At 45.4% G+C, this 23853-nt stretch overlaps 1 protein-coding gene across 1 annotated transcript in view; it reads left to right on the top strand.

Moving 5' to 3' along the window:
- Window positions 1-23853, top strand: part of SLC1A2 (solute carrier family 1 member 2) — a 121101-nt gene that overhangs the window by 44497 nt on the left and 52751 nt on the right. The window contains exons 2-3 of the mRNA XM_047775988.1: window positions 20837-20976; window positions 23049-23201. Of these exons, the coding sequence (XP_047631944.1) occupies window positions 20837-20976; window positions 23049-23201 (293 nt within the window). The remainder of the gene's footprint in view (window positions 1-20836; window positions 20977-23048; window positions 23202-23853) is intronic.

The following is a 23853-nucleotide window of genomic DNA, read 5'->3' on the forward strand; positions in this document are numbered from 1 at the left end:
CCAACTTGGCTGTATGCTGGTGAAAGGGTTCCCCTCAAAGCCCCCATCGGCATGGACACAGAGAGGCCTGTGGGCACTTTTATCTGCATTGAGAGGGTTATAGCCTTTGGGCAAATTCTTCATGGCTAGCGAAGCCTTCTGTGGTTTTGGTTAACCAATAAATAGCCCTGCAGTGATCCAAGTGGTGGATATTAGAGAACCACATCTTTTTAACTGTTTTTTCTACTTTTCGGCAAATTTTTTTCCAACTGTCATTACTCAGGGTCATTTACATCAATCAATGAAAAGAGAATTTGTATGACTCGAAAACATGCCACAGAATTCTTTGGTCTCAAGTACTTCAGAGACCTCAGTAAACAGAATGGAACATCTGGGATTTTGTTTACCATTCCTCTAAGCCAAGGGTCAGAAACCTTTTTCTCTAAAGGTCGGATGGTAAATATTTTATGCTTTGTGGTCCCTTTGGTGAGCCATGATTTGCTAACTCCCGCTCTAAGCTCTAGATACTTATGAAAAGCAGACCAAAGGCAGAGTCTTTGGATCGGCTGCCCGGTTACTGGAATGTAGTCTTTAAAAACTTGAGCATTAGTGTTGGAGAGATGGAGGTTTAGGTCTGTGGTTCTGCTGCTTAGTGGGTAATTGTAGGTATGTCAGTTTCCTTGTCTATAAAACGGAGATAATAATAGTCTCCCCTTGGTAATTTGTGAGGCTCAAGCAAAGGAAGTCACCTGCCACAGAGCTGGTATGCTCTCTAAATGATAGTAGTACTTTATCAGCACTGTTATCAGTGACTCAGATCCATTAGTAAAAGGAATTGAGCATGGAATTGAGGAATTGACCTGTTTGCCTTCAAAGGGAACTAGGTGGGGAATGCCAAGAAACTGCTTTTCATTATCATCGTCTATGGAGGAAAATCTGAGACTGGGTCAGATTTGCTTTGCATTGCTGCAAGGAGCTTGGCTCGAACTCATGATGGGCCATCTTCTTTTCTCTGAAAAATGAGCCTTTACATCATTTAGAGGAAATATTACATTAAAAATCCTTTTCTGGAGTTCCCTGGTGGCTCAGTGGGTTAAGGATCCAGTGTTGTCACTGCTGTGGCTCGGGTCACTGCTATGGTGCGGGCCCACTCCCTGGCCCAGGAACTTCTGCATGCCACGGGTACAGCAAAAATAATTAAAAAACAAAAATAAAATTCCTTTTCTGAACATTTCCTTCAGTCAGAGAGTTAAGCCCAATGGCCTGCTCTGGGTCCAGATCATGAACCTGGTCTGAAAATGAGTGGTGATATGAACCTGGTCTGAAAATGAGTGGTGAGGAGGGACCGCTCACCCCAGGAGGCCTTGCTAATTACTTCCCAGTGACTTCATCACACTGCCTTGATTTTGCAACTCCTGTTGCCGTGGCTGAAGCTTGAAAGAATTTGGCCCCAAGCCACCTATATTCTCCATATTCCAGTAATTTTGAGAGTAATATTCCTCCACACTGGGGAATGTAGCTTTCAATAACTAAATTTTTAGGTATCGCAGAACAATTATGAGTGATGAGATTGAGGTTGGCTGTGTGGCTCAGACTGGGGAATGAAGAGTTTACTTGAGAGTGGCAACACAAAACATCGTGCAGGAGTTCCCATCGTGGCGCAGTGGTTAACGAATCTGACTAGGAACCATGAGGTTGCGGGTTCGGTCCCTGCCCTTGCTCAGTGGGTTGGGGATCCGGCGTTGCCGTGAGCTGTGGTGTAGGTTGCAGATGCGGCTCGGATCCCGCGTTGCTGTGGCTCTGGCGTAGGCGGGTGGCTACAGCTCCGATTCGACCCCTAGCCTGGGAACCTCCATATGCCGCGGGAGCGGCCCAAGAAATAGCTAAAAAGACAAAAACAAACAAACAAAAAATCATGCAAAACAACATCATTTTCTTTGACACACACACAGACACACACATATACACACGCATACACACACTACCTGGAGCAATTCAAGGTCAGGTCTATGATGCAGTAATTAAAGGAATAGCTAAGGATGTTGTTCTCATCTGGACATTCCAGGTTCTTGTAGCCGCCATTGTGGTGAAAAATGATTGGGTTTTGAATGAAGACAGATCAGGCCATGAATTGCAGCCCTGCCCTTTCCTAGCTTTTTGACAGCAGGCACGTTGCTTAATCTTGCTTCCTCATCTGTAAAAACGATGAACAATCACTTCTCTTTAAAAGATGCTGCAAATAATTGCGGACCAGGAGGACTGTACAGGCTAGAGTCCAAATGACCAAATATACATACCCCATCCCTCACTGTCGACTTGTGAGAAAAATAAAAGGCTGAAGTCATTCTCAGCATTTCAGAACATACTGAGTCATTGCTCCAGCGGGTTCTCATCCTGGGGCCTGTGATGACAAGGGGATCTGCTGAGAAGACAGTGTAAGCCCCACTCCGCCCTCTGTAACCTGCTAGCCTGACAGTGACTGTTCCTCTTGCGTTGCCGCTACCTGCTCTCAGGGAAGCTGAGGGTGCAGGTCACTTGCTTTTATGTTTTCACCCTTTTTCCCTGGGAAACTCTGCTCAAAGTTGTAAATTATGTGACATCTTTAGTAACACCATGATTCACTCAAATCATACTCTCCTTTGTAGCCTGGCCAATAAATATTCATTCCTTGCATAGGGATTTTATTTAAGCACACAGAGAAAGTCCCCATCTATACAATGATAAAATGAAACAAGGACAGAGCCTGCTAACTTAACAGGAGCCAGACAGGGGTGTAAATGAAATCAGAAGGTAGTTTACTCTCCTGTGAACATTTCTTTCAGAAAAAGAGCAATGCCAGCATGATGACAAGTGGTCTTGGTGTTGGGGAGAAGCAGGGACTGGTGGGGACTGTGGCAGACTGGAAAACAAGTCTGTCTAAAAGACAATCACTTTTTTTTTGGCTTTTTGCCATTTCTTGGGCCACTCCTGTGGCATATGGAGGTTCCCAGGCCAGGGGTCCAATCGGAGCTGTAGCCACTGGCCTACGCCAGAGCCACAGCAAGGTGGGATCCGAGCCGCGTCTGCAACCTACACCACAGCTCATGACGACACCGGATCCTTAACCCACTGAGCAAGGGCAGAGATCGAACCCACAACCTCATGGTTCCTAGTCAGATTTGTTAACCACTGAACCACGATGGGAACTCCTAAAAGACAATCACTTCTTAGTTCTAGCTGGTTATTGCCACTCAGGAATCTGAGTTTGAGGACAGCTAGATTTTTCTAGTACTTTAAGAGACAGAAATCTGGATTTTTGTTGTGAAATCTACTAGCTTTTAAATATTGTTATGAAATAGTACAAATATTTTTTAAAAACAGTAACAACAATGGTGTGTTGCACTTGTGCTCATAAGCGCTTACATAGACCGAAAGGGAAAACTGATGGAGGGAAACCAAGTTGGGGGGAAAGATGGCCGTGTAGACTAACACCCCAAAAATTGTATACGGCATTTCTTGCAATGCTCTCCAAGTGGAAAAGCTTGCCTGTTTCATTTTAGTTTTATCACGTCCCTGAGGCTTTGCTTACTAAGGCAAGAAAGTGAACAAACACCTTTACCACTTCTCAGTAACAAGGTTGAAACAAATGTCATGGTCTGTGCACGTGGGTCAGAAGAAGAATTTCTGGCATGGCGAGGTGAAGAGAAAGTAGAGTTTATTGAGATAAGAGACGCTGTGCACTTGCAGCAGGACGACTTCCTGACACTCAGGGAGAGCTGACCATGAGCATGTGGTTGTGTCTGTTTTTATAGCCCAGGGAGAAAGGAGGTCTTATGACACACCTGTTGACCTGCTGATCGGTTGGGGAAAGAAGGGTCTTAGGATACACTTTCTGCTTGGTTGGGGGCATATAAGGGCCCTATTGGGGCAGGGTGAGGCATGGACCACATACCTTTCCTAGTAGAAGGCAGGAAGGAGTAGGCCAGGGTGCTCAAGGTGGGGGAAGGGGCAATATCATGAGACTGGTGCGGGGATGAAAAGGGCCTCATAATTCTTGTCTTGGCCAGAGGCTTTGAGTTCAATCTCCTTGAAGGGGCCTTGAAGTCCAACCACAAAGAACATTGAAGTTTAAGAAAAATTTTAATGATGAGCAATTTACCGGCATTGTCACTGCAAATTAAAAGACATTTTTAGAATTAAATCCCAAAATGTAGCCATTAACAGTGTTAAAGTTACTGCTTACTGAAGAATAGAGAAAAGGAATACTTGCCTCAAGGAGTGAGTGGTTTCTGTGACTTCCTTCCATGATTTTTAGTATACGAAATATAGGAAAAAGTTATATTTTCTTAGTGGCTGAGAAAGAGGCCTCTCTGGGGGTACTTGATAAGCTGTGTAGGGATGGGACAGAGACCTGCTCCAAGGAGCATGCTTGAGGAACAGCAGCTGGGCAGCTGTTGGACAACGCATCAGGCTTGTATTTTGCTCTGTGGATTATAAAAGCTGAGAGTGACAAACTTTGGGTGGTATGAGGAAGGAGAACAAAGATGCTTACAGGGAACTTCTGTTCGCTGGGTAGGGGTGAAGTAAAACCTCCTCCCCTTCTCCCCCTACCCTACAATAACGACTCCTCCACAATGGATTGTGGAGTTGGATCTGTTCTCAAGAACGGGACAATGGGCTGAGTGTGAGCAGACTATGACCTTAGGGTAGATGGGGCAGGTGGAGGAAGGAGGCAGAATTGCCCTGGGAAGAAAGCCTGCCATTTCTGTGTTAACTCAAAGCCCGAGGATGTTCTGGAGCCCAGGGAACTGATTTCAAGGAACACTCTAGATCTCTCTCTCTTTCTCTCTCTTTTTTTTTTGTCTTTTTGCCTTTTCTAGGGCCACTCCCGTGGCATGTGGAGGTTCCCAGGCTAGGGATCTATTGGAGCTGCAGCCGCCAGCCTATGCCAGAGCCACAGCAATGCGGGATCTGAGCCACGTCTGCAACCTACAGCACAGCTCACGGCAACGCCAGATCCTTAACCCACTGAGTAAGGGCAGGGATCGAACCTGCAACCTTATGGTTCCTAGTCAGATTCATTAACCACTGCGCCATGACGGGAACTCCAAGGAACACTCTAGATCTTACACAACAGATATTACTATATTTTACCTTAGCACCGAATTTGATCTACTTGTTTTCATTGAAAACCTATTAGATGCCTGGCATTGTGCAGGCCCTTATAGAGTGCATTCTAGGAAATACAGGATGTGATTCTTCATATATATATATATACATATATATATATACACACTTTATATATTTACATATATAATTTTTAAATTTATTATTATTATTATTATTATTATTTTTGCCACACACCCCGACATATGGAAGTTCCTGGCCAGGGATCAAATCCAAGCTACAGCTGAGACCCTCAGCACAGCTGCAGCAACATCAGATCCTTAACCTACTGTGCCGGGCCAGGGATCAAACCCATGCTGCTGCTGAAACAATGCCAGGTCCTTAATCTGCTGTCTCACAGTGGGAACTCACTATTATTATTATTTTAGCTTAAACAATGGAAATTTATTTTCTCAAGTATCTGGAAGCTAGAAGTCCAAGATTATGGGGTTGGCCAGTTTGGTTTCTTTCGAGACCTCTCTTTGGCTTGAAGATGGACAACTTCTCCTGTGTCCTCACATGGTCTTTCCTCTGTTTTCATGCTTCGCCATTGTTTCCTTGTGTGTCCATATTTCCTCTTCTTACAGGGACCCTGTGGGTCTTAGAAGGTCTCTCAGGGAGGTGGGGGTCAGGCATGGCTCACTGTGGGGCCAAGGACGCAGGTGGCAGAGGCCCCAGGGCACACCCACTGAAAGCCATGATTCTTGTTCTGATATCATGATTTAGAGCCAACCAGATAAGTCCTTGACACAGGAAGAAACCACATTCATAAATAAATGAAAGATTTTTCAAGCTGAGCAAGATTAAGCTTCTCTTCCCAAGCACCTGAGACGAAGGACTTTCACCTCAGTTGCCATGGAGTGAAGTGGTGTTGATAGTCCAATGGGCTAATATGCCAGACCACTTCCAGGAGTGTTGCTGCTGGAGTGACTTTAGGAATGCATAAAAAGTCAAGGTATGATTGCTTGTGGTAATTAGAAGCCCTGGTTGCTTTTGGCAAGGTCATCGGACGTGAGTTTGAGCCTCCAATTGACTTTAAGGCTAAGGAGTTTTGTACATACTTTCCTTATGCTTTGTTTAGGCTCCTCTCCAAATTCATTCCCATAGAAGGAGCCTCTCATTCTGTGCCTGAGCTGGGAAGGCCGCTGCCACTTGCTGCCAAAGTCACCTCCTAGATCCTATAGACTTGAGTCCCCCTAGTACCTGCAAATCATTAGTCTTTCAACAAAGTCTTAATGAGCACCTAATAGGTATTGAGTCCAGGGGTAGATACAGGTTCTTCCCTCACAGAGTTAAGTTTCTTCTTCTAGTGGAGAAGACTTTCAAACATTAAGGTGACAATCTGAATGTGACAAAGTGATGTGTAGGATCTTACACGCCTGCAAAGTAGATCAGGGGCTCAGGAAAGGATTATTCAAAGGAGCAACAGCAGAGCATCAGTTAAGACTTCAGGTTCTAATGTAAGGAGTGATACAATCCTAGAACACCATGAAATGCATCTGGCTATTAAAAAGGGGAAAATGGATAATAGAAAAGTCTATAGTCCATGTGTGGACTGGGCCATGTCTCTGTGGGGCACTGTGAACCCAACCCACCTCCATCAGCTCCAGTTTGAGAAAGGGCGCATTCTTCTCTTAAGAAGGAATTTTCCTGGTTATGTTCCCACTAGTAATTATTGAATGGCTCAGTTTATCACTTGAGAAGTGAACATATAAAATTAGTTAAGAGGGGATTGGGCAATCTGGTGAATTAGCAAGGACTAAATATTTAGTTGATTGATCACAAATGGTGAATGTAGCAGCTCATTAGAAGGAACCAAAGTAAGAAAAAACACAAGTCATCTGGCAGACCCTGAAAATGCTTCCTTGGGTGTTAACCTAAAACAATCAACAAACAGCCAGTTTGGGGTTTTTGGTTTTTGGTTTTGGTGTTTGTTTGTTTGTTTTTACCAGTAAGACAGGTTTACAAGGGAGCAGTGAAGAATTGCAGTTTGGGATATGCAGCTATAGAGAACTATGTGCAGGTTTGGTTAAGCAAAGGAGAGGACCCTCTTTTATAGAGGAAAATGGGAAGTTGGGAGGAGGGCTGTTATAAACAAAAATTCCATTGGAGGAAACTGAGAGTTCAAAGTATAGCAGCTTTTCATTGGTTGAGTTGTGACAGTCTCTCATTGGCTGAGCTGTTGGTGGGCAAGCAGAATCTTTCTTCCTCCTGTGAAGGTAATAAAGCAGTGTCTCTCCCTACTGGAGATGCAGGGTGTGTCTCTTCCTATTGGTTTGTGCATGAGAGCTCCCCCCTCCTGGCGTCCTAACTCCATTGTAGTGAGGTTTCCCTTCATTAATTTTTGCAGGTGATAGGAGGAGCCATTTAGAGACATGATGTTGACCAGACTTTGAAACAAGTTAGTAATTAAGGAAAGATGTTGCTTTAGCCTGTGTTTATCCAGTGCTTCCCTCAAAGTTGAAAGAAAGGAGGCTGATGTCGAAGAATTCCGCCTGCATCTCATTAAGAGAGGCTGGGAAGCAAGTATTTGAGCCTACTGCCTCTCTGGACAGAGAGGACTGGGTATTGATAGGAAACTCTCAATGTCTGCCCTCCTGGCCTCTTAGGCTTATTCTACACATCAGATACTTAGCCTAGTGTTTGATACTTACATTAGTTTTCTATTGCTGCTGTAACAAATTACCACAAATTGAGTGTTTTATTTTATTTTAATTTATATATACATACACATATGCATATATATATATATATATATATATATATATTTGCTTTTTAGAGCTGCACTAGTGGCATGTGGAGGTTCCCAGGCTAGGGGTCAAATTGGAGCTACAGCTGCAGACCTTTGCCACAGCCACAGCAACACAGGATCCAAGCTGTGACTGCAACCTACACCACAGCTCAAAGCAATGCCGGATCCTTAACCCACAGAGCGAGGCCAGGGATCGAACCTGAAACCTCATGGTTCCTAGTCAGATTCGTTTCTGCTGTGCCATGACGGAACTCCAAATTGAATGTTTTAAAACTGTGAAAGTGGGGAGTTCCCACCATGGCTCAGCAGAAACGAATCCAACTAGTATCCATGAGGATGCAGGTTCAGTCCCTGGCCTTGCTCAGTGGAATAAGGATTTGGCCTTCTTGTGAGCTGTGGTGTAGGTTGCCCACACAGCTCGGATCTGGCACTGCTGTGGCTGTGGTGTAGGCCAGTGGCTACAGCTCTAATTCGACCCTTAGCCTGAGAATCTCTATATGCCATGGGTGTGGCCCTAAAAACAAAACAAAACAGACAAAAAAACAGTGAAAGGTTATTTATTTATTTATTTTTATAATTCCAGAGGTCAGAATCCAAAATGGATCTCACTGGGCTAAAAATGTCAGAAAGGCTTTATGAAGGCTCTAAAAAAGAATTTGTTTTTTTGCTTTTCCAACTTTCAGAAGCCACCCATGCATTCCTTGGCTCATGGCCCCTTCCTCTATTTTTTTTTTTTTGTCCTTTTAGGGCCACACCCGCAACGTATGGAGGTTCCCAGTCTAGGGGTCTAATTAGAGCTGTTGCTGCTGTCCACAGCCATAGCAATGCCAGATCTGAGCCACGTCTGCAACCTACACCACACCTCACAGCAACACTGGATCCTTAACCCACTGAGGGAGGCCAGGGATCAAACCCACAACCTCATGGTTCCTAGTTGGATGCATTTCTGCTGCACCACGATGGGAACTCCCCCTTCCTCTATTTTCAAAGCCAGCAATGTTGGGCTGAGTGTTTCTCGTGCTACCATTTTTCTAGTTCTCTCTCTCTCTCCTGCTTCCTTCTTCTACTTGTGTAAGAACTCTTGTGATCATATTGGACCCACTTGGATAATGCAGAATAAATGCTCCATCTCAAGGTCAGTTAGTTAGCAACCTTAATTCCTTTTAATTCCTTTTCGCCATGCAACTGACATGCTCATGGTTTCTGGGGATTAGGACATGGCCATTTGCGGGGAGGGGCCATTATTCTATATGTATGATGTATGTAATATGCTGCACGTAATTTAAAAAGTCAATCAATGGTCCTTGTTTTATTACCAGTGCTCCTAGTAACTTCATTCTCGAGTGTGAAGTTACCTACTGGCCTCCATTCTTCAAATACAGAACCAAAGCCTCAGCTCTGGTAGATTCTAGAAATCCTGCCCTCGACTGGCTCACGGGGGTGGAGATGTGGCTACACCCCTCCTGGAGGGTCGTGTCCAGCCTAGGAGGCACATTGTAAGGGGGTGTAAGTGGTTTGAGGTGCTGCAACCAGGATGGCAAGGAACCTGAGGAAGAGAAAACTGGGTAGAGAGGAGAGCTGCCTTCCTGTGCCTGGAAAGCTGGTGGATGGAGGAGGAATTAGGCTTCATACAAGTGTGTCGTGGTTATACGCGTGCACCTTGCACAAGGAGGAGCTGAGTTCCAGATGCAGCTCAGCCACTCATCAGCTGCCTAGCCTTGGGCAAATGACTTCACCTCTCCAACCTCCAGTTTTTCACCTATAAAGAAGGGATAATAATACTATCTGCCTCGAGAAAGTGTTTCAAGTGGTTAATGACATAACACACGTAAAATGTCTAGGACATCGCCTGGTGCTATTATTATTATCAACTAGTTCCGTGGGGTAGAAAAATAACCAGTGGGTAGAAGCAACAGGGGAACGAAGGAAGAGCTTTGTAATAGTCAAAGCTGTCCAGTGGCAAGATGGTGAGACGTGGGAAATAATAAGCTCTCCTGCTTTCACTACAGCTGTTGAGGTGGTGACGAGACATCAGCCTGTGGACTGACAACAGCAAAGTCACCTGGGTGCTTTCTAAGAAGTTCAAAGGTCTAGGATTCATCCCCATGTGCTGAATTGGGATGTTCAGGGATAGGGCTTGGAGATTTGTATGTTTTGTTTTGTTTTTTGTTTTTGTCTTTCTAGGGCTGCACCTGCGGCATATGGAGGTTCCCAAACCAGGGGTTGAGTGGGAGCTGTAGCCGCCAACCTACACCAGAGCCACAACGTGGGATCCGAGCCATGTCTTTGATCTACACTACAGCTCATGGCAATGCTGGATCCTCAACCCATTGAGCGAGGCCAGGGATCAAACCCACGTTTTCATGGATGCTAGTTGGGTTCGTTAACCACTAAGTCATGATGGGAACTCCCTGGGTTTTTTTGTTGTTGTTGTTTGTTTGTTTTTTGATTTTTTTTTTTGATGGGTTTAATTTTTTTGAAAGTTTGTAGAAAGTTTAAAGGTTAAAAGCACACATGTGAAACTAACATCCAAACTTAAAAAGGGAAAAAAAAAGAAAATTTCTGGCCTTCACGAAATCCTGCTGAGGCCACAGAGTTTTGAACCCAGTGGCTTCAGAACTGACTGCGGCATTAGAGTCTAATTGGCAAAGATAACGTCTAGTTTCCTGGCCTCCCCTCCTTTATCTGGCTTCTGGGTGTGAGTCTGGCCAGGACCTGTGTCAAGGGGTTTTTCCCCAGCAAGTCCTGTTCGTAGGCAGAGATCTGAGAAACTCCATCACATTGGGGTGTCCCCGAGTGGTTTTCTCTGGATGTCTGGCTTTAATCTGATCTCCTGTGGGGATGCAAAGGGACAGGTCTCTCTCAAGGAGGCATTTCAAGGCCTCTGGGAGTCAGAAGTATGTGACTTTGAAGAGCTCTGGAGAAACTTTAAGGAAGTTCCAAAGTGTCACCCCATAAAGACACAATATAACCTTTTGAATGCCAGCCCAGGAAATCTGACCCTTGGCGCAGTCATGGTGGTGACTTGCTTTCTAGTTTGGAGTTGACACTGCCTTGCAAGGTTGGCTTTTTTGGTCTGAAACGGTGAAAAAGACACACGTAGACTTCTCTGCTTACAAAGGGAGAGAACTGCATTGAAGAAAAGCAGTTGCAGGGTGTGACCAAAATGCCCAGAATGTCTCAGCTACTGGACTCCTCGCCCAGTTTTTGCTGGTGCCTGAAGGTGCTGCCGCTAATGAAGCCACTGAGTCACCATCTCAGCCACTCCTCTGTCTGGGGGACTGATTGGGAAGGCAGTTGGGAAAGCTTCTGGGGCAGAGGAAGAACATTCCAAGGCCTCGGGGCCAAAGGCAGTGCTCTGTTCATCAAGAGGGTACCTTAGAATCAGAATCGCATCGATTCCTGGGAAGGGGATGAATGCCCGGACTCTTTGAAGTTGAAGGATCATGTCTGGAGGATCACATTTAGGGGTGTTGATCTTGGCCGTCGAGTCCTGAGGCATCTTCCTGGGTCCTCGTCCATTTCCCCTAATGGCCTCGTTCGCTGAACCCAGCTTGGTTTATGGCTCCTCCTTCCCCGCAAGAGTGCTGGCAACAGTGGGGCCAGCATCCTTGGGCAGGGCAGCTGGCTCAAAACCACCAGCTGGGAGGGACCAGCCCTGGGTGGTGCTGACCTGCTGCCTTGCTGCCACCTACTGGTTTTTCTAATGCAGGTGTTTGTGCTTCGGGGGTCTTTTCTCACCTCTCCTCAGATTTCCTAATCTTTAGAACATTCCTCTAGAACCAAGTATCACACACCACCTGTGACTAGAACCTGTATTTTTATCTCCTCGCCCATTCATTCATTTATTCATTCAATCACTTCCCCCCCCCCCCCCGCCATGACATATGGAAGTTCCCAGGCTTGGGGTCGAATTGGAGCTGCAGCTGCCAGCCTACACCACACTCATGGCAACACTGGATCCTTAACCCCCTGAGCAAGGCCAGGGATCAAACCTGCATCCTCATGGATACTAGTCAGGTTCTTAACCCACTGAGTTGCAATGGGAACTCCCTCATTCAATCACTTTTTTAGCATACAATAATTGCTTTTCTGCTACATGCCAGAAACTATGCTGAGTGTGGGGAAGACAGAGTCAAGTAAGTCAAGAACTTGCCTTCAAAGGGTTTATATTCTAGTGGGGAAACAGGTACATTGCAATAAATACCTTGAGAGAGGTAAGCACAGGTGAGTACAGGTAAGCCCAGGTAAGCCACAGGAGGAGCATCCAAAAAGCACTCTTGGGAGTCAACAGACTTTCTGAGGAAAGTCGTACTTGAACTGAGTTTTTTTGTTTGTTTATTTTATTTTTTTTGGCCACACCCATGACATGTGGAAGTTCCTGAGCCAGGGATCGAACCCATGCCACAGTGGTGACTACACTGGATCCGTAACCCACCTGAGCCACAAGGGAACTCCTTGAATTGAGTTTGAAGAATAAATGGAATTTAGACTACAAGGGCTGGGTCGGAAAGCGGGGTGGAGAGGACATTTTAGCCTGAAGCGACTTGGCCTTGGGGCCAAGTTCCCTGTGGCTCAAACCCAGAGTGCATGCCCTATGAATCGCTTCCAGTTTGTTGAAATTATGTGACGTGTTCCAATATATCTTCATGTTGTTCTGTGAGCCAGAGGGGGTAGCAGTTCCTTCAGAATTGACATGCATCTGGGGACTGGGCCGGCCAGTGTGTTCCTGGGTCATGGCTCTATATTTTTAGAAGGGGCTCCCAATTGGGGATGATCAAACACCCCACCCCAGTCTCTCACTTGGGCCTGGAAATGTACTGTTCATTGGTGTCTTATTTCTGTTTTGGGTGGTGAGTCTTTCTGGAAATGGGCGATTCCACTGGTCAAGGAGTCTCTACTCTGGGGAGGATGTTTCAAAATTCCAGAGGTTTTATACTTGAGCCTCTATTCCTGATGCTCTTTGAGAGTTTGTCCAGCCCATTCCACAGTGTGGAAGCTTACAGCACTGGGAGCTTCCCAGGATCCCACCCACTTGGGCCCTTCTGGGACTTTGTTTTTGTCATAAGCGCATATATCCTTTGTTGCCAAAGAGATTTGCTAAAACTCTGTAGCTCAGCTATCTTCGTGGTCATTTTGCATTGCACCATTTTAGGCCTTTAGGAGAAAGAAAGGAAATTAAAATTGCATATTGATTTATAATGATTTTTATTTTTTCTGTTGTAGCTAGTTTACAGTGCACAAATACCATATGATATCACTTATATCTAGAATCTAAAACTGAATATCAATTATATGTTAAATACTCTTGGTCCTTTCATAAGTATTATCTTACTGAAGCTCCATAATGACCCCCAGCAAGTTGAATGTTATTGTCCAAGAAAATAAAGGAATGCCTTGTCTCACCCATAGCTAGAAAAGGCAGATTTCCAACTAAGAATCCCATGCCCATGCAGTTATGTAATTGCATTCCACCAAGTTGCCTTCTGATGGCTGCTCCTAGGAGCTGGTGTTTTGACTTGTGCTTCTCAGCAAAATGAACTTATTCCTTCACAGTTTTCCTTCCTACTACTTCTTCCTCCTCTCCTACTACCTCTTGTGTGAGGACACCCCAAAGCCCCCGTTGACTCTCTGTTTGCCATTTGTGTCATTAGCCAGTTTGTCATTAGCTAGTCTTGGCCTAGGACGTGATATGGAAAAAGGATTCCTTTCCCTCCGTTTTTCATCCTGAAAGTATCTGCAAATGCCTCCTGTCCAATTCCACAGAACTTGACTGTGAATGAATCACTCAGTGATTCAGTGGTGAATTTGGCAGCTGGCTGCTCCCAGTGCCAGTTCACCTGTCTGACTGTATTCCCATGGCACTGAGCTGCCCATCTTTAGAAGTCCAGACTCAAGAGTTGGTCAAGCATGGACAGAAGATGAAGAAGAGGCCTGTGTCTGAACTGTGTACTGAATTTGACCCCTGACTCAGCTTTAGCAGCCCTGGAGAAACATGCTTTTGTAGCAGCGACAGGAAAGGTAATAGTGGAGGTAAAGATGTAACGAAACGGTGGTTATTGGTGTTGGTTTGTCTCTTGTTTCTAAGTCACCCATCAACGCTAAGCTTAGTCAGTCCTGGGTAGAATAGAATGGAGGCAGCATCTCTGGAACTGAAGCCTGTTACTATCCCCCACCTCTCCTCTACCCCAGGAGAATTAGAGAATCACAGACTTTTAGAATATTAAGAGATCTCTGATCCAACGTTCTTATTTTACAGATTAAGTGTCTGGGACCTAAAAAAGTAAAAACCTGCCAAAATTGACCCCTACACCCTGTTGGTATTTATAGTGAGACGGACGGAGATGTGGAGGCTGTGACCCTCTAGGTTTCATTCCTTCTCGGGATCGATGAGGACACAGGAGCTGTCAGAGAGATCCTGACTTCTTGGTCAGCGAGCATCCCTGACATGGTTAAAGTAGGTCTTACAGGACACAGCAAGGGTGGAGGTGCTGGTGGTCGGAAATTCCCAGCTGTTGCAGAGCTCCAGTCCCTTTCCCTGCTGGGGTGCCGTTCTCTCGGGAGCCAGGGAAATCCCAGCTAAGGGGCAGTCACAGCTGTAATCACCGTTTCGTGGCACTCAGAGCTGACACCAGTGGTATTTCCGGCATTCTTTTCCAAACCACCTTGGGGGAAAGCCCCCTCCACAAACCTTGTTTTTGTCCTTGATGGTCTGACCTAATGTCCCCCTCTAGGGCAGTTTGTGGGCACTGCCTTTTCTGTGCTTCCTGAGGCCTTTGGAAGCAGCCAGCAGAGGAGGGCTGGGTGGCTGAGGTCCCTTGGAGACCTCACATCCTCCAGGCAGAAACATACCAGTTGCTTTTAGGTTCCCTGGGGAATGTTCTGCTGTCACTTCATCGAACCAGTGAAGGAAGGAAAAATAATTCGGTGCAGAGAAGGTGACACAGAAGTGTACAGGCAGGAAATCTGAATCCAGCACCACATCTAATGAGCCTATTTTGAGAGGCTCTTGGCAGAACAAGGGAAAACAAATGCAAATGAAAAGCAGATTCTGAGAATAGTTGAAAACTTAGCCCCAGCCCCATTACATGTTCCCTTTGGAGTCACAGAGGATGTTTTGCACGATATGCTGAGCTTGCCTTTGAAACAGGACCACGTGGATGCGTGTGAGGAAAAATGGGGTGATGAGTGCAAAATGAACAGCTGTTTAAATAATTCCACGGAGGAACTAAGGCTGAAGGAAATTAGAGGCTCATTGTTCAAGTTTTTAATTATCCAAACATCCGTCCCATCACACAGCCTTAATTTGTTGGGCAATGGGGAGAGGGCTGGCGGAACTGGCTTGCAGAACCTTCCAGTATTAAGGAATTGTGTTGCTAGATTGTTCATCCAGAAGGCACGCAGGAAAAAAGTAGTGGTGAACAGTGTGGGGAGGGCATCGGGCTTGATGGATTTGGTATAACCAAGCCACACCTGGGCTCTCAGTCGTCCTTTCTGCTTGGTTCTGCCTGCACAGCCACCAGTTGTAGGAAGGAGGTATTAAGAAGGGGATACGTGTGCTCAGTTGAAATAACGTATTGTCTTTAGCCCGTGGACTTACCCAGATCAGGTCTTGCCCTTTCTGTTTGTTGCCAGGGAGACAAATCTGCAGGCTGTTGGGACCTCAGGCCTTCCTCCTGTGGCCAACTCGCATTTCCCTGGTATCCCTTTATTTGCTGGGAGCTGGGACAGTCATTGAAACTCCGCCTTATTCCTAATGGTCATGGGACCCAGCATTCCTGCCTTGACATTCATTTGAATTGGTGCCTGTGCTAAAAAACCAACACGTGGCCATCATGACTTGCATCTGGTGAGCGTCAGGCTCTAGTTTGGACAAATGGATTTCGGACTGCGTATATTCTATTTATTTGCTGAGCTCTGGACAAATTGCCTGCTTCATTTAGGAGACCCCCTCATTCCTCTAGGTTTCTGTTCAAATGTCCCCTGATCACAGAAGCTCTCTTTTCCTCCCTGACCAGTTGATGCAGAATAGTTCTGCCTTCTTCCTGTATCACCCTCTTCCTAGCATGTACTCCACTTGAAATGTATTTATTCATTTATTTGTTCTCCCGTTAAAATATATATCTCATGAGCAAGGGTTTTATCTATTTTGTCTCTTGTGATGTTTCAGTATTTAGATCAGCATGGGGCCTGTCATAGACGCCCAGTAGGAATTTGTGGAACAAATGCAGAATGGTATGAGGGTTGCCAGGTGGTATGCTAGGTGGTATGCTGCCAGTCTACTCTAGAAGGGCCTCCTTCCCAGGAGGAAGCACAGTGCCCTTTGTAGCTACTTTCTGATTCTTAATTTCTTTGAGCAAACATTTATCAAGCACTTGATACCGGGTCACAATCCTACTCTCAGGGTTCGAAGACTGGTGGAGGATGTAGACATTTAAATTAAATTCGTCCTTTAAGATCCAACTCTGGGGACTTCCCGTGGTGGCTCAGTGGAAATGAATCTGACTAGTGTCCATGAGGACGCAGGTCTGATCCCTGGCGTCGCTCAGTGGGTTAAGGATCCGGTGTTGCTGTAAGCTGTGGTGTAGGTCGCCGATGTGGCTTGGATCTGGTGTTGCCATGGCTGTGGGGTAGGACAGGAGTTAACAGCTCTGATTCCACCTCTGGTGCCTGGGAACCTCCATATGCCATGCATGCGGCCCTAACAAGACAAAAAATAAATAAATAAAGATCCAACTCTATTATCAGCCTCTCCCAAGAGACTGTCTTGAACTCTCTTCCCCAAAGCTGGATGAGGCATCATCCTTACTGTATCCCAAAGCATCTGTACCTTATCATGGCCTGTATGTAAAGCAGACAAGTACCAGACAGTGTGCTTTCTGTTTCCCCTTCAGAGCTCCTTTAGAGCAAGGATTATACTCATCACTGACTAGAGTGTCAGACCCACAGAGCACTCAGAAAATACCAGCCACCCTTGTCGCTGCCATTGTTACTATGTGCATTCAGTAACCAGTCTTTACATAGCTGTGCAAGTGTGTGGTCTTATTTTAAAAACTCTCTCTGTTCTACACAAAACTTTAGAAAAAAAAATTTAAAAGGACTACCCACTGTGGTACAGTGGGTTACAAAGCCGACTGCAGCAGCTCTGGTCACTGTGCAGGTGCAGGTTTGATCCCTGGCCCAGTGCTGTGGATGAAAGGATTCAGTGTTGCCTCAGCTTCCGCCTAGGTCCCTGGCCTGGGAACTTCTCTGTGCTTTGGGTGTGGCCGTAAAATAAGCAAACAAACCAAACCAAACCAAAACAAAACGTCTGTCTGTCCTTCGAGGGATGCAGTGTGTATTACGTGGTGAATATAATGAACACTGCTATACGTTATATATGAAAGTTAAAAGAGTAAGTCTTCATCACAGGAAAAACATTTGTTCTGTTTCTTTAATTTTCTGCATATATGAGATGGTGGATGTTACTACACTTATTGTGATAATCACTTCATGTGATATGTAAATCAAATCACTATGCCATATACCTTCAACTTATACAGTGCTGTGTGTCAATTACATCTCAGTAACACTGGAAGGAAAAAACCCCAGAACTATAGGAAGGAATAAAGATCACTGGAAATGATAAATAGAAACCAAAACAAAACTACATCCATTCCTCTGAAGCTAAATATAAGGCTGAGAAGCTGCTCTGTATGATGCTTTACCATAGTATTTAATGTTATGTTGTATATTATTGTCTGTTTCAGGCTCTTTTGTGGTCCGGGGGATACAGTGATCACTTAGACTGGTCTAGAATCTTTACACAGTGTTCTTAGGGGACTCTCTGTATCCCCAGAGGCAAGCTGAGGCCCTGATGTACTTTAATAATGATTTTTTATGCACAGATGTTACGAACTCCTCTGAGCCTGGAGCATGGCTTTAATTCCAAGAGGGCAAGTCCAAGACATTCTCTCAATAAATACTTGCGGGTTCATGACATTTTGGTGTTGCCACTTTGATGTGGTTGTTTTGATTCAGGGCTTCAGGGACATTTTGTCATGGCTTAAAAAACAAACCATTAAACATACAGCGATCTTATGCAACTAAGAAGTGTGGCCAGCAGGCATCCAACCACATTGCTGGATGGGGCCTGTACGTTAGCTTAGCATGTGTGTGTTTTCACTTGGGCATGGCTGACTTGATGCCTGATGCTTTCATTACATCATATAGGTCTTGCCAGAATGTCTGCTTTAAATACTTGTTAGTCTCACTGAAATATCCACCTGATTCTCCCGTCAATGGCAGGAGGGCTTCAAATGAAGCAGAAGGCAGGTGATTACCATCTCAAGGGAAGCCTAGAGTTTTTGCCAAGGGCTGGCTAACGAATGCATTCACCATTTCAGAACACGACCTCCATTCTTTGCTGGCAGTTTCCTGGTTTAAAGCTTCAGATTACTGGCTGGAGAAATGTTTAAAAATGTAAAAAGATTCTCATGCAAGCGTAGAAATAGGGTCTATCCATGTTTAAAAAAAGATTGTTTTGATCATTTTCCCATGCTGTGTTATAAAAAGAACATTTCTGTCTGTTTCGCTTGGCGGTGAGAGGAAGTAGTATTTGCTGCTACTGATCAGAAGATTAGAAAGACATCATCTGCTTGCTGTGAGCTTCATGCCTTATTTTCTTTCTTTTTTTTTTTTTTTTTGGCTGCCTCATGGCGTATGGAGTTCCTGGGCCGGGTATGAGATCAGCCACAGTTGCAACCCATGCCTCAATTGTAGCAATGACGGATCCTTAACCCACTGTGCTGGGCCAGGGATCGGACCTGCATCCTGGTGCTGCAGACACACTCCAGGTCCTGTTTCACTACAGGGGGAACTCCCTTATTTTCTTTTTTTAGACGATGTGAATGATCATTAACACAGACATATGCCAGATGGTCAGAGGTTGCCCCTAAACTAAGTAGATGAGTGGAACGTAGACCACTAAGGGGAGACAAAGAAGCTTGGATTTTGACTCATGTTTTTATCTGGATATTCTACCTGGCCATGCCACATTACTCCCAATTTTAAAACCATTATGAAGCAAGGATATTAAAACGTAAGTAGCTGTATTGGGTCCCTGGTCTTGATTCTGAGACTCTGGAAGCTAAGCTTGGTATCTTGTTGGAATGATGGTGTAACTGGGTAGGTCCCCTAAGTTTAATGTCATTCTTGTCATGAACTTGATGAGTATTGTGTTTCCGTGTTCCCTGGAGAAAGGAACCAGCTGTGTCAGGTGTGCGCATGGCCCTTAACATACGTTAGGCTATTTACCTTCCACAAGGTAGGCATTGAGTGTTTCTTTCCACACACCTCACAGCTGCCAAAGTGATGGAGTCATGGTTTATATCCCAGCCTCTCTGATTCCACAAACCCACGCTCTTTCCATTAGAACTGGTGATTCCAAACCCCTGGTCTGCAGACTGGTGTTGGTTCCAAAGGAAGGTCTCTCCAGTCTGTGCTGAGACTCTCTGGGTATGGCTGACACCTGCCTATCCCGGAAGGCATTGTCGTGATTCAGAGACTGTGACTTGTCTTTCAAGGTGTTACAGACTTTTTTCCATTGGTTTGCCACGTGCTAGTGATTGTAAGGGCAGCTAACAAAAATGTCCTAAGATGTCAAAGTGAAAACTTGGCCTCCCTATGTCGATCCTGAAACTTAGCTTTGGAATCTTATTGTCCTGGGAAATGGCGAAGCTGGTTATCCTGGCAAGGGCTCCATTGGCTGAGATTTAGCATAGCCTGGGTCCACATGGAGTTTATCAGGAAGAGGACTGGGGTGCATCGATGGATGAAGGCGATCACAGGCTTCCTAAAGCCACACTTCATTGACACTGAGTAGCATGACTCTTGGGCAGCTTATAGGATAATACAGTGACTTTTTTTTTGGCTGCATCTGTGGTGGAAGTTCCCAGGCCAAGAATCAAAGCCTCCACACAGCAGTAGTCCGAGCCGCTGCAGTGACAACGCTGGATCCTTAACCTGCTGTGCCGAAGGAGAACTCTAATACGAGTCACTTTTAAAAACCACAATAGGGAGTTCCCACTGTGGCTCAGTGGGTTATGAACCCAATCAGTAGCCATGAGAATGTGGGTTTGATCCCTGGCTTCGCTCAGTGGGTTAAGGATCTGGCATTGCCGTGAGCCGTGATGAAGGTCGCAGATGGGACTTGGATCCTGAGTTGCTGTGGCTGTGGCTGTGGTCAGCAGCTGCAGCTTCAATTTGACCCCTAGCCTGGGAACTTGCACATGCTGCAGGTGTGGCCCTAAAGAAAAAAAAAAAAGTAAAAACAAAACAAAAACAAAAACAAAACAGTGGACTGAATTTTTAAAAAAACTAGATAAGCCATCTTTTGGATAAAAAAAAAAAAAAGGTAAAACTTGGACTCCCAGCATGTATGACTCTTTTCTGCACCTAGGATAGAGAAGGCTTAAACTCAGAGGCATTTTTATTTCGCATGATTTAGGCTAGGGCTCTTCTGACCCTAGATTATCCAACAGTCATCTTTTTTGCTGTGGATACAAGAATGAAAGTTCTTAGGTTTTGGAGCCAGGCATACCTGGGTTTGAATCTCCATTCCTTTTAGCCTCATGAACCAGGGCAAGTTACTTCCTGTTAAACGGGGCAGGGATACCACAGTGGGCAACTCTTGGAGAAAAATCTTCCTCTGCCCGTGGGATGCCTTTTCTGTGATGCTCCAAGATAATAAGGATAAGAACACCTGGCATGTAGGTGTTCAGTGTGTCCTAGTGTCCTGCTTGTAGGTGAACAGAAATTCAGGGTACCCTGCATTGCTCTGGCTTTTGTTTTCCTGTCAATGGTCCCAGATTCCCAGCTACGCCTGGGGAAGGCCATTTCCCCTCTTAACACCTGAGCCCCTCCAACTGCAGTGGGGAGGTGCCCAGCAGACTCTAACCACTGCCTTCCCTTCTGTTTTAGTGCCAACAACATGCCCAAGCAGGTGGAAGTACGGATGCACGACAGCCACCTCAGTTCAGAGGAGCCCAAGCCCCGGCACCTGGGGCTGCGCTTGTGTGACAAACTGGGGAAGAATCTCCTGCTGACGCTGACCGTGTTCGGTAGGTGGTAGGGGCTGCCCCACCCAACCCTCCTCCCTGGGTCTCTCCTGCCTCTGCGAAGAAGCTGGTTCTGCCAGCCGGCTCTCCTGCTGGAAAGCAAGCCACCTGCTCTGCCCCGCTGCCTTAGTGATCTAATCCTCCTGCTCATCTGTCCTAGCTGTGTTCCGTCTTAGGACTCTAGCGGGTCTCAGATTTCAGTTTGCATGCACATCCCCAGAGGTACGTTAGCATACAGATTCCCAGGCTCTTCCCAGAGAGACTTTGCTTTGAGCCATTTGGGATGAGACCCTGGAATCTGCATCTTAACAAACCTTCTAGGTGATTCCAAAGCAAAGGGTCATTTAGAGAAGCACCTGCATCCTGAGAAGGGCAACAGTTGCCAAAAACCCTACTAAGAGGGCTCCCAAGGTCTCACCTTCTCCAGGCACTTCATTAACTTAGGGTCATTAGCGCAGTAGCTAACGAGGTCGGAGTGAAAGACGCTCAGCCTGAAGCCTGATCTACTCCAGCTCCACCTTGAAAGACTTGCTTCCCTGCTTCAGGCCTCACCTGAGCTCTGGGTGTCTTTGTTTACTACGAGAAACTACATTTTTCCCCATTCTCAGTAAACCCTGGTTGAAAACCCAAGTTTCTTGTAGTAACAATCAGATCATCTCCTTTTTCAATCTTCTCCTTGTTCTTCAACTCTTCTGAGGCTACACACAGAGGTAATCTCCCCACCCCCTTCCACTCACCCACACACCCCCCCACACACACACCACTTCTTACTTGGCTTCTCCTTCAAGTCAGTCATCATGGGTATCAGTGGACCTGAGTTAGGACTGGGAATTTGCCCCAGCTCAGTTCACTTAATAAGAAGAAAATCACAGGCATGGTAGGGTCTTCCAAAAGTTACTCTCCACAGAAGCACATTTCACTCGTCATAGGTTTTAAAGAAGGCTGTTTTTCACCCGCGGAAGGAAAAAAGATCAGACTTTAGGCCACATTTCTCCCTTTGTATCTCCAGAGTTGACACCATAGCCACATACCTAGGACCTCCCTCTGTCCCTTCCTTCTACCAGTCACCCTATGACCCCATCTGTGGTTCCTAGAGGTGGATTATGTTGGCCACCAGTTTGGAGAGATCCAGGTTTTTCTTGTGGGTCCCAAAGTACAAAAGGTGAAAGGCTCTTGCTAGAATCTCTGCCCAAATTGTTTCCTCCCAAAGTATATATTTTTAGACACCTTCCTTGATCTCTTCTAAGGTCGGCAAGTCTAGAGATTATGTACAAGGACACACAAGTCAAAGACAAAACTTCTTGAGGATGAGCCAGGGGGAAATTATTGGTAGTCAATAGAAGAAAAAAGAAAACTCACCCCAGCTGGATCACTTAAATGTTCCTTTTATCTGGTATTCAGTTTAAAAAGGGAAGAAATAGGACTTCCCGTTGTGGCTCAGTGGTTAACAAATCCAACTAGGAACCATGAGGTTGCAGGTTCGATCCCTGGCCTTGCTCAGTGGGTTAAGGATCCGGCGTTGCCATGAGCAGTGGTGTAGGTCACAAACGCGGCTTGGATCCCGCATTGCTGTGGCTGTGGTGTAGGCCGGTGGCTGCAGCTCCAATTCAACCCCTAGCCTGAGAACCTCCATATGCCACAGGAGCGGCCCAAGAAATGGCAAAAAGACCGAAAAAAAAAAATGGAAGAAATACATTAAACACCTTGCCACATAGCCGGCCTGGGCTGCGAGGAGAAGTGTTATCTGCCACTGTGGATTATTTCTACTGACAACTTCTGACTCTGGAAGTGGATCATATTCTAGGCAAGTCACCAGGTTATATTTCCCCCAAAGCCTTGAGAAAGCTCTCTTTGGCTCTTCCAATGCTGCCTTTTAGAACAGTAAAGGAAGTAAAAAATTTTTTCTTAGGAGTCATCAAAATCAACTTCACTTGTCTAGTGGTATTTTTGTTATGTGTTAGTCATCATCTGATAATGAAGTATAAGAAAGGTCAATGTCACTAAACTAAGTCCCTAGAGCTATTCATTTGATGAGGGCAGAAAAATAAATTCAGATTTTTCCCCCTTGTTTATAGGTGTCATCCTGGGGGCAGTATGTGGAGGATTTCTTCGCTTGGCATCTCCTATCCACCCTGATGTGGTTATGTTAATAGCCTTCCCAGGGGATATACTCATGAGGATGCTAAAAATGCTTATCCTCCCTTTAATCATCTCCAGTTTAATCACAGGTAAGATCACCTCTCGAGCACTTGGCCACAGTGGGTCATACTCCTGCTCCAGCTTTTGAATTGACCAGAGAATCTCAGTTTGGTTGAATGAATGAATGTGATCATCTATGTCATTTCACTTCAGAACCTTAGTTTTCCTGTCCCTAAAACTGGATAATCAACCCTCAAACAGTAGTTTGCCATCTATTCATCAGTCCATCTGTTTGTCAGGCAACAAAAGATGAAAAGGAAATGGCTACTCGTTAAAAGTGATCATATCTATAGGGATCATAATTTTTAAAAGTGTAGTTTTTTCTCATTTTCTTAATTGTATTTTGTTCAGAAACTGACAAATTAAGAAGTAAAAAAGGAAACTGTCTCAGAGCTTCCTGCTTTGGCACAGTGGGTTAAGAATCCTCCTGCAGTAGCTTAGGTCACTGCAGAGATACGGGTTCAATCCCCGGCCTGGCACAGTGGGTTAAATGATCAGGCATTGCTGCAGCTGTGATGCAGGTCACCACTGCAGCTCGGATTCAGTCCCTGGCCTGAGGATTTCAATGTGCCACAGGTCCAGCCATTTTAAAAGAAAGAAGGAAAGAAAGGGAAAGAAGGAAAAGGAAATTTTCTCTTTACTGTCTAATTGGGTATAGAGGGAAATGGGTATTAAAAATAA

Source organism: Phacochoerus africanus, chromosome 4 (assembly GCF_016906955.1).
Source record: "Phacochoerus africanus isolate WHEZ1 chromosome 4, ROS_Pafr_v1, whole genome shotgun sequence".
NCBI classification, from domain to species: Eukaryota; Metazoa; Chordata; class Mammalia; order Artiodactyla; family Suidae; genus Phacochoerus; species Phacochoerus africanus.